Genomic DNA, 11,235 nt, shown 5'->3' with positions numbered 1-11,235 from the left:
GTCCTTGTATCCTTAGAGCATCCTCCTGTGACTCTTCCTCTTTCGAGTAAGAGCTCAGTTTTTCTCCCCTCAGCACCTCCTCAAATCCCATTCAACAAAAACCCTGGAATTTCAGCTGAAACGCACCACGCCCCCGCCCCAGCCGGGCCGCAGGAGGCCGCCTCGCGAGCGGCCGGGGCGGCTCCTACCCGCCCAGGGCAGGAGGGGCGCGCGCCCCCAGTCCCCGCGCGCGCCCGTTGCCATGGGAACGCACCCGGCTCGGGCGCCCGAGGTGGAGGCGGGCGGAGGCGCAGCGGCGGATCCACTGGGAGACGCTCTTGCAAGATGGCGTCTGCGAGACCGCGGGATGCGGAGTGAGCGCGCCCCGCCGGGGGCCCGAGGCTGCTCCTCTCCCCGCCGCCCCCGCCGCCGCCGCCGCCGCCGCCACTGCGGCGCCGCCTCTCCGCCTGCCCTTGCGCCGCGGCCGAGCCTCCCCGCCCCGCAGGTACCGCCGCCCGCGCGCGCGCTCCGCGTAGAGCACAGATGGCAGCGACAAGTGCCGGCTCGCCGAGGACTAGCGGGTCTCCCGTTGTCCGGGTGCGCCTGACAATAACGCGTAAATAACTTTTTCTTGCAGCGGCCCCCTGCGTCCCGGCCTGCAGCCTCCCCGCGCGCCCGCGCCCCCACCACGCCCCTCCGGCTGCCCGCTTCCTCCGGGGTGTGAGCGCGTCGGGCCGGTGCGGTGATCTCCGGCCCACCTGGGAGGAGCGCGTGGACCGGCGGGCGGCGGCGAGCAGTTGGCGAGCGCCTTTACGATGGCCCTGACCCTGTTTGGTAAGTGCAGCCCTTCGCCCGCGCCGCCGCAGGTGGGCCCCGCCCCGGGGCTCTGGGGCGGGGGCCCGGGGCGCCCGGGGAGGGGACGCCGCGCGCGGTGTCGGGCGCGGGCCGGGGCCGCGGAGTTGGGGCGCCCGGGGCGCCGGGCTCGCTCCCTCGCGCCTCTCCCATTGTTTCCTCTCCAGGCAGGGCCGATGGGCGTGTGCTCCCCTGGCCAATTCGGGGCTGGGAGGCTCTGAGGTCCTGTGTGTTTTGTAAACGGAGGATTCTTCACTAAGATGCCAACTTGGGAGCGAAGTTAGCTGGTTGTTTCCAAACCTGCGTTTCTCAAGTCAGTAAATAAAGATCCTGGAAAGTTTATTTATTTTGAACAAGATGTCTGTGCATCCCAACCTCCCTGTAATTGCCAAATGCATGTCTTGATTCCTATTGGATTTGGGGTTTTTTTTTGTCTCAGTATATTCTGTTGCAAACAAGAACAAGTGGTTAACTTATTTAATATTTGTTAAAATTGAAAATGTTTGTTCTCATATTAACGAATATGAGGGCAGACAGAAGAAAGTTGGTTACTGGAAGATAAGTAATTTCTGGAGAATATCTTTGAGTATTTTAGGAAAGAAATGTTATTTCTGTGATGTAACTGCTGCAACACTATTGTTTCAGTGGTTAAGACTTCAAGGTGTTTTTTTTCCCCCAGAGTCTGCAATGACAATGGGTTGGGAAGAAGAACTGAAAAAATACGTACACTGTTTCCTTTGACAGAAACTCACTGTGGTACATATGTACCTCACTTTAAGAAAACTCACTATGTGAAAATTTAGATGTTTGAAGTGTTCAGTTTTTCAAAGAAGCAAAGTACAGTGATGTTAACTGATAGCTACAAGGACAGGCTAAGTTACTCACAATATCAAGTTTCCAGTTATATTTTAATATGTCAATTGATCAAGCACGTTATAGGCATCATATACCACAAATGTTTTTTGATGTAAATACTTGTCTATTAATCTGTTGGAATCAAAGAGTTGCTTTTATTTAACTCTCTTATTTTATATATTAAATTTAGACCCAGAGAGCTTATTTCCCAAGGTCACATGGCCCTTTTGTGGCAAAACTGAGCTTAGAAGACAATTGCCAGTCTTCAGTCTGGGGCTATATTTACTTTGCCCAAATACTCACAATACTAAAAATTACATTTATTTGCTGTTGGTTCTCCGTAGGTGCTTTAAAAAAAAAGTTTCTTCTTTCTCTGAAAGAAATAATGAAAATGTCATTGTTGTTTTATAATGCCTTATATCTAATCTGCATTACTTACTAGAAGTATTTTCCTTAAGTGTGGACTTTTTTTGTACAAAAGCTAAAAGTGATGGAAGGTTTTACTCATAGTTGGTTGTTTCTTTTGAAGGATTTATCTTATGCTGTTGTAGCTGATACACAGCAGTAAGATTTCCAGAAGTAAACTTCTCTTTAAAGCTATTTCATTTTTTTTTTTTTTTTTGTGAGGAAGATCATCCCTGAGCTAATATCTGCCAATCCTCCTGTTTTTGCTGAGAAAGTCTGGCCCTGGGCTAACATCCGTGCCCATCTTCCTCTACTTTATATGGGACGCTGCCGCGGTACGGCTTAACAAGTGGTCGGTGCGCGCCCGGGATCCGAACCGGCAAACCCCAGCCACCTCAGCGGAGCGTGCACTTAACCGCCTGTGCCACTGGGCCGGCCTCTCTTTAAAGCTATTTCTGACAAAATCCATTTTCCTTCCTAAAAGGAAGGAAGTCTGCGTTTTCAAGGTTTGTTTTCAAAGGTAAGGTTTACAAATCAACCACTTTTAGAATGCTGAAATTCCCGATGAATAAAACAAAACGAGTGTGTGATAAGGCTCTTTTAAAAGGATTCCTAAATTATTAAGTCTTCAACTACTGAGGTGGAGATGAGGAAAGAAAGAACGTGGAATTTGACCTCTAGAAGAAAGTATGAGAAGCCACTCCCACCCCTCAGAATGAATCAAGTATCTTTAAAATTTTAAAGTCAACTTGTAGGAAAACAGAATTTAGTTTAGAAAATCCAATTTGGTTACAATTTTTAAAAACGTTTCTCTATTGTAAGGCAAAGTACACCTTTGTGCCGAAGCTATTCTTTCAGTGATGATAGAGGGGGAGCTGTTCTCAGGAGTGCGGTTGCACACCACTTATCAGTCATCTGAGATACCTGTTCAATATGTAGATTCCTTTGCCAGAGGAATGCCATAATCTGCATTTCTTGGGGAAGGGGATTTTAAAGGGACTCTCCTGTGATTCTTATGCACAGTCAAGTTTGAGAACCTTTGTATTTAAGATAAATACTAGATTTGATCACATTTGTCCAATTCAAAAGAACTTTTTGTATATGTTAAGAGCAGTCCCCAAGGGTTAGAAAAAATGGATTTTATTTTTATTTTATTTATTTATTTATTTATTTTTTTAAAGATTTTATTTATTTATTTTTTCCCCCCAAAGCCCCAGTAGATAGTTGTATGTCATAGCTGCACATCCTTCCAGTTGCTGTATGTGGGACATGGCCCCAGCATAGCCGGAGAAGCAGTGCGCGCCCGGGATCCGAACCCGGGCTGCCAGCAGCAGAGCGCGTGCACTTAACCACTAAGCCACAGGGCTGGCCCTGGATTTTATTTTTGATATTACTACTATTTGACGAGTTGGTCTTAGAAGTACCGCATATCTTTTTATATTTACTCTTAATAACCAACTTACAACAGAGGCTCAATGAAGTAATACAGTTCTGTGAGATGGTGGTGAAGAGAAGGTAGAAACAAGAAACTAGGTAAGTATGACTAATGAGTCATCAAAGTCAGAGCTCGTCGGAGTTTGTTCGTAAGCCTCCCCAGAGTAACCACTGCCAGGACCCTAGGTCATGTATCTTGGGTGTGTTGGTTAGGCCAGTGTCTTAAGTTTTCTTGGGCTGCTGTAGTAAAATCCTGTAGACCAGGTGGGTTACACAACACATTTATTTCTCACAGTTTTGGAGGCTGGGAAGTCTGAGACGAGGGTGCTGGCAGATTGACTGCCTGGTGAGAGCCTTCTTCCTGGCTTGCAGACGTCCATCTTGCTGTGTTCTCACATGGTGGAGAGCGAGGGAGAGCAAGCTCTCTGGTCTCTTCTTATACTGGCAGTAATCCCATCATGAGGACCTCCACATACCATCACCTGAGGGGTTGGGCTTCAGCAGATGAATTTGTGGGGGACTCAATTCAGTGCATAGCAGCCAGCAGTGGAGTCTAGTTTCTTTGCTTTGTGTTTCACATTTCTGTCCAGGTTTTTAATAATTGTATAGATTGTTCTTTTTATAGAAAGTTAGTGGAAGTTGGCTTCATTTTTAGAAAATGTAAAATATGATTTTACATTTATATACATTTAATTTTTTTCTGAAGTCTGTTGTAGGAACTCAATAAAATACTTGTCAAATTAAGCTGAAGAGTGAAGACCGTCTTATCTTGTCTTCACTGTTAATCACCTTTGCTGCTTAAAAAGATATTTTTAATGCAAATTTCTGTTTTATTCTGTGATAGAAGAACCTGACTCCAATCCTTCCTGATTTTACAGTCTCATTTGGAAGTTGAAAATGTGCATTTTATTTATTTTTTTTGCAGGAGAAGATTCACCCTAAGCTGTTGACAGTCTTCCTCCTTTTTTCTTCCATTTTCCCCTGCAAAGCCCTAGTACGTAGTTGTGTATAGTTGTGAATTCTTCTGGTTCTTCTGTGTGAGCCGCCACCACAACATGGCTAGTAACAGACGAGTGGTGTGGTTTTGCGCCTGGGAACTGAACCCGGGCTGCTAATGCGGAGCACGCGGAACTTGAACTGCTAGGCCGTCAGGGCAGGCTCCTCAAAAATGTGTATTTTTGAAGGTTCAGGAATTTGCAAGCATTTTTCTTCACATTTGAGATGAACCCACCCCTCAATCATCAGCATCGATATGAATAATTTTTAAATCCTCAAATCATAAAAATTATCCAAATGTAGTTTATATCTCACTCACCTTGCTGATTCATTCAACGAACATCTATAGCAGTGTGCAAGAGGCATGGTCCCTCTCTCCTTATAATTTACATTCCAGAACTATAGTGTTTGCACTTAACGACCTGTTTGCAGATAGACTTCGTTAGAACTTCCCCAGCAGAGAAGCACATGCCCTCTAAGAATTGCTGGGCTAGAAGGAAAGTCTCAGATCATCTAATTTAGGATGTTTTAGCTGGTGCACTTGACAGAATGTCCTGATTGGCCACACTGATAGAGCCCTAGGACAGAGCTGGGTGAAAAAACATCCTGCCAGGTTATCCCTTGGCAGGAATCTCTGTCATTTCTATCTAAATGGGGCTGTGGTTTACAGCTCAGACAAACTGATGAGACTGGGAACTCCATTGCAATCCAGCTGGGCTGGCTGGACCCTGAATCATTCTCTCCTCTGCCTGGGTAGAATTAGCTCTGGCGTTGCCCCCCTCCTCCTTTTTCTTTTTCCTCTCATTACCATTTAGTCACTTTTATCACTGCCATCGATCAGTCCTAGTCCTTAGCATTTCACTGTAATTTTTTACCTTTCCTCAGACTCTCTTACTGCCACGGAAATCTTTTCATTATGCTACTTTATTCAGTGTCTCTCACTACCCTCACACCTGCCTGTGGGCATCTTTGTAGAGGTCCTTGGGAGCAGTTAAATGGCAATGGCACATTCTTTGTGATGCAGTTAGGAAATTTTCTGATTTCCCATAACCGTTCTGACATTAAAATTTACTTTTAAAAAGACAAGTCGGGCCAGCTCAGTGGCCTAGTGGTTAAGTTTGCACACTATGCTTTGGTGGCCTGGGGTTCGCAGGTTCGCATCCCGGGCATGGACCTACACAGCACTTATCAAGCCATGCTGTGGCAGGCGCCCCACAAATAAAGTAGAGGAAGATGGGCACAGATATTAGCCCAGGGCCAATCTTCCTCACCAAAACGAGGAGCATTGGGAAGAGATGTTGGCTTAGGGCTAATCTTCCTCACGAAAAAAAAAAAGACAAGTCAGCTACACATTTTCGGTATGATTTATTTGACCGAAAGCTAATTTTATAGGAAACTCCCACTTGAATACGCTCTCTACTGACATTTTTATTTTTCAGACGTTGCTCAAGAAAGACTATGAGAGGGAGTTACCTAAGCAGCTGGGTGGTCCAGTGGTGAGAGCCCAGCTACTTTTCTTATACTGTTTCATCTTTTCAGCTGTCGGTAAAATCACCATCCTTATTTAAATACTTGTCCATATTCCTTCTCTTACTGGTGTCAAAAACTTAATATTTTAACTTTAAGTTTTTTTTTTTAATGTGTGGCGATTTGGTACAATGTAAGAGAGATAAAAGAATTGTTGTTGCTGTAACTCTGATAGTCACCATCTGTGTACAGTGTAAAAGGAATATTGGTGATGCAGTCTTTTGAGTCATGTCTGTCCCTGCAAATAATCACCCTATAAGCAGCCTAATCTTTGAAGATAGAAGATAGTGATATGTGTCATTATAAAAATTTGACAGATTTGTCGAGAATAGTTTCAACTTTTATTTATTTATTTTTTTGTGAGGAAGATCAGCCCTGAGCTAACATCCATGCTAATCCTCCTCTTGTTGCTGAGGAAGACCGGCTCTGAGCTAACATCTATTGCCAATCCTCCTCCTTTTTCTCCCCAAAGCCCCAGTAGATAGTTGTATGTCATAGTTGCACATCCTTCTAGTTGCTGTATGTACGACGCAGCCTCAGCATGGCCGGAGAAGCGGTGCGTCGGTGCGCACCCGGGATCTGAACCCCGGGCTGCCAGTAGCGGAGCGCACGCACTTAACCGCTAAGCCATGCGGCCGGCCCCGACTTTCAACTTTTTATTTATTTATTTATTTTTCCCCCCAAAGCCCCAGTAGATAGTTGTGTGTCATAGCTGCACATCCTTCTAGTTGCTGTATGTGGGACGCGGCCTCAGCATGGCCGGAGAAGCAGCGCGTCGGTGCGAGCCCGGGATCCTAACCCGGGTCGCCAGCAGTGGAGCGCGCTCACTTAACCACCAAGCCACGGGGCCGGCCCTCAACTTTTTAAAATCAGTATTTCTCAGCACTTTTTTAAATCATCCTCCATAAGAAGGCTTTTAGACGTATTTTCTTAATTGTTCTCTCCATGAAACTTTAATACCAGGGATATACTGTCTGTGGACTGTATGTGTATCTGCTTGTATATGCACAAAAGAGTAAGACTTTTTTTTTTTTTTGTGAGGAGGACCAGCCCTGAGCTAACATCCAATGCCAATCCTCCTCTTTTTGCTGAGGAAGACTGGCCCTGGGCTAACATCCATGCCCATCTTCCTCTACTTTATATGGGATGCCGCCACAGCATGGCTTAACAAGCGGTGCGTCGGTGCACACCCGGGATCCGAACCGGCGAACCCCGGGCCGCCGCAGTGGAACGTGCGCACTTAACCGCTTGCGCCACCGGGCTGGCCCCTAGAGTAAGACTTTTTTGACCCCTGAAAGCCAATTTTTGCCTCCTTGAGGGCAGTATTACCTCCATTGAGAATACATGTTTTAAAGATTTTTATTTATTGTATTTTTTCTCCCCAAAGCCGCAGTAGTTAGTTGTATGTCATAGCTGCACATCCTTCTAGTTGCTGTATGTACGACGCGGCCTCAGCATGGCCGGAGAAGCGGTGCGTCGGTGCGCGCCCGGGATCCGGACCCGGGCTGCCAGCAGCAGAGCGCACGCACTTAACCGCTAAGCCACGGGGCCGGCCCAAGAGAATACATATTTTAGACTAATCTAAAGCAATCATGAGAATTAGGCAGAAAAATACTGTTTGGTCATGCTTTGTATGTCATATAATAATAGTTCTGAAGGAATGACATTAATAAGTTATACATTTTTCATCAGATTAGTTTAACCTAAGAATTAACAGTTTACTATCATCTTGAGAGCGGCCATAACAAAGAGTTCCTTGCTGGGGCTGAGGTGTGGAGCTTTTCTCAAAGTCCCTCTAGTAATAATAATATCCTTTGATATGGGTAATTGATGTTTTCTCAATCTTATATGAAGTATCAGTAACAGCACCCTTAAAACTTTATCTGCAATATATAAACTAAATGAAGCCACTGAACTTTCTGTGTGAACCCAGTGCGAGACAAGTCCTCGAGCCTGGCCTTACAACCAAATTACCGGTGATAAGTCATTCTTACGTAGAAAATGGGTCCCATAAATGTTGTTTTTTATTTATTAATATAATCCTACTATCCTTTAAAAAAACAGAATAGGAAGAAACTAAGAAAACAGGATGGTGTGATCATATTTTTACATTGAAAGGTCATATTGAAAAACACCATGTTTGACAAAGTTACAAATATACATTCCTAATTTGGCTCCTTATTTTTAAAAAACAGAATGAGTACTTTGTGAATACACTAAAAACCACTGCATTGTATACTTTAAAAGGGTGAATTTTATGGTTGTGAAATTATAGCTCAATAGAGCTGTTATTAATAAAACATATCACCAGGGGCGGATGGGAAATCAGATTGAGTAGAAGGAAAATTTACTTCATGTAAACTGTCAAAAACAGAAAATGCTGTTTTTAAAAGAGTGATTTTATATTCAGGAACCTTTAGAACTTTTCATGTCTTTAGAAAGTTTTTTCCTTTTAGTCCCCAAGGAACAAAAAACAAAATTGGAAATGGATAGGTTAAAAACGCCCCTACCTGTTTTGAATGGTTATTTTAAATTTAGAAAAGTAAGCGCTTCTTGGAAAGAGTTAATGCCGACAATTGAGTAATTTGTGGGAGAAGGAAGATGAGTCAGGCCAGGCCTGCTGCCAGCTGCTTAGTGGCATGGCATGGAGCCACCCCATTGTGTTGTATCCAGCTGCACTGAAAGTTGTTCCTTTCCCTTTCCACTCTGACTTTTTACCTCTGGATTTCATTGGACTGTGTATATTTCACGGTATAAAGCGAGTAGAAGAAGGATGTATTCCAAGAAACATATCTCTGCTTGAATAGATTTTTATCGCCACAAACTTGACATTGCAAAAACTGAATGAATCCTCTTCTTTAAACTGCTAATCTTTCCTGATTTTCCCATTTCTGTCATTAGCACATGTCTTCAGCCCTTATAGTATATTCTTTCTGTTTTGTAACTTTTATATAGAACTTGGTTGTCATTTTTCAGCTCCTTCGTGGCTGTGAAATTACGTGGTCAGAGATGATGTTAGGATTTGAAGTAGCCTGTGCTAGGCAGGTGAGATGACAGGTAAGTGGTGTGGGTGTAAACGTCTGCCTGACCAAAATACTTCCCCTGCAGGCCTGCCATGGTGAATGAATTTTATACCATTATATTAAAATCAAAGCATGATTTTCAGCATGTTACCTGTGAGGAATAACATGCTAAATATAAATACTTATCTTCATATAGCATGAAAGAGTGATTTTAATTTATGGACTCAAGATCTTCAAGTAGTAAGACACGGCAAGCATTTTGGCTGAGGGAGCCACACTGTAAGAGGAAAGAAAGTGGCAGAAGTTTTTATTTAGAGGGTGGCACGTTACTAAGAGGGACCTGTAGGGGGTGGTGTAATAAGCAAAACAATATAAAAGCCCAGGACATTAGGATTAGGGGGAAGGAATGGATGATACTATAGACAGAAGGAAACAAAAACAAGAAGTGTACTATTTCGTAATTTTTCTGAGGAGTAGCTGTGAGACTTGGTATGTGTTTTCCTATTTCGTGATTTGTTTTCTCCTCTGTTCTATGAATTGAGGGCCTCATATGTGCCAGGTATATATTAGTTCCTGTCCTCAAGGAACTTCTGTCTGCAGTGGAGGGAGACAGACAATAAAAAATGGATAATGTGCCAGACGGCTAGTGCTATGAAGAAAAATAAAGCAGAGTGAGGGGGATGGGCTAGCTGTGTGGCCAGGTGGCCCAGGAAGGCCTCACAGCTAAGGTGGATTTTGAGCAGAGACTTGAAGGAAGTGAGGGAATGAGTCATGTGAAGTGGGCTTTGAGGCAGGGATGTGCTGGGCAATTCCGAGGAACAGAAAGAAGGGCAGCGTGGCTGGGGTGGAGTAAGCTGGGGGAAAGTAGTAGGAGGTGAGGACAGGGAGGTACCTGGGGTTGGAGGAGTGTTGGGGTCACAGACTCTAGGGCCCTACAACATGGTAAGGTCTTCAGATTTTACTCTGAGTGAGATGGGAAGTTCGTGGAGGATACTTCCCTAGCATGCAGTGTAAAGTAAATGGCTTAGATTCTGGAGTCAGAGAGCTACATTTAATCCATTTTCTGCCAAGTGTCAGCTATATGTTCCAGTCTCATTTTCCTTATATGTAAACAGGGGCTGTTAGTTCCCTTCTCTGATTCAGGCAGAAATAAATGAGATCATGTACATAAGATTCTTAACACAGTGGCTGAAGATACATAGTAGCTAGTATTATCACTAATATTATTGTTATTATAAACATTAGCAAAGATCCAAGATAGCAGCAGAGTTTCTCCATTTGTTTATTTAACATGTCTGTTGACCCACTTGAAAAACTGGTTCTGCAATATTTGTTTATGTGTGTGGCTAAATAATGCCATGTGCCATTGTAAAGTTTGTCTGAGGATGCTCTGATAGAGATCTGGTTTAGGGATACACATGGTTCAGGAGACCAGATAGACTTCTAGTACCGGACACTTGATACTTTCTGCTGCTCTCTGAAAATGTGGAAAATACACTGGCCAACAGGCAATGCTTGCTTCTCCTTTGGGAGGTAATCCGGAATATAATCAGATCTGGCCTCTGCCCTCATGGCACTTAAAATATATCAAGGACTGTAAGCTCAATGTCTAGCACATAGTGGGTGCTCAGTGCAAATTTATTGAGTGAATAAATGAATGAATGAAGAATAAACATATAATGGACTATCACTCTATATACATATCCTGTGAACAGCCTTGAATCAGTTTAAACATTTGCTTTCATTTATCTTTTTTTAATCCTTTATTATTTTGGGTTATTCTTGTTTGTTAGAGTCTATAATTGGAAACTTAAACCTGCCTCTTGGAAATTGGTTAGTCTAACAGTTCACTTCCCTACTTAAAATCCTCCAGTGAGTCCCCATCATCATTAAGATTAAGTCCAGATTCCCTAGTTTGCATATAGGGTGGTCAAGATAGGACCCCTGCTTACTCTGCTTACCTGGCCTCATCTCTTATTTTCTCATCAGAGGCTGTGCTTCAGCCATACTGAACTACTTGAAGTTTCCAGGAGGGATTGTATTCATTGTGGCTTTGGCACCATCATTTCCCAAGCCCTTCTTTGCCCTCACTCACCTCTACCATCTTGAAAAACTCAGCTTGAATAGTTATCTCTTTTGAGTAGTCTTGGTGAGTTACTTACAC

The 11,235-nt window shown here is 43.8% G+C and overlaps 1 protein-coding gene across 3 annotated transcripts in view; it reads left to right on the top strand.

Annotated features, from left to right (window-relative positions):
* Positions 1 to 331: 331 nt before the first annotated feature.
* CHN1 (chimerin 1) overlaps positions 332 to 11,235 on the top strand; it is a 192,051-nt gene continuing 181,147 nt past the window's right edge. Inside the window, exons 1-2 of one of the 3 annotated variants that reach the window (XM_087435410.1) lie at positions 332 to 484; positions 617 to 813. In XM_087435410.1, the coding sequence (XP_087291536.1) occupies positions 795 to 813 (19 nt within the window). In that variant the 5' untranslated portion in view covers positions 332 to 484; positions 617 to 794. Of the gene's footprint in view, positions 485 to 616; positions 814 to 7,717; positions 9,106 to 11,235 lie in introns of those variants that run through there. The other 2 variants (XM_004426645.3, XM_087435409.1) reach the window with 2 other exon arrangements.

The sequence above is a fragment of the Ceratotherium simum genome, chromosome 9 (assembly GCF_057802395.1).
Source record: "Ceratotherium simum simum isolate JZ-2026a chromosome 9, ASM5780239v1, whole genome shotgun sequence".
Classification (NCBI taxonomy): domain Eukaryota; kingdom Metazoa; phylum Chordata; class Mammalia; order Perissodactyla; family Rhinocerotidae; genus Ceratotherium; species Ceratotherium simum.
This window is presented reverse-complemented; position numbering and strand designations above follow the sequence as displayed.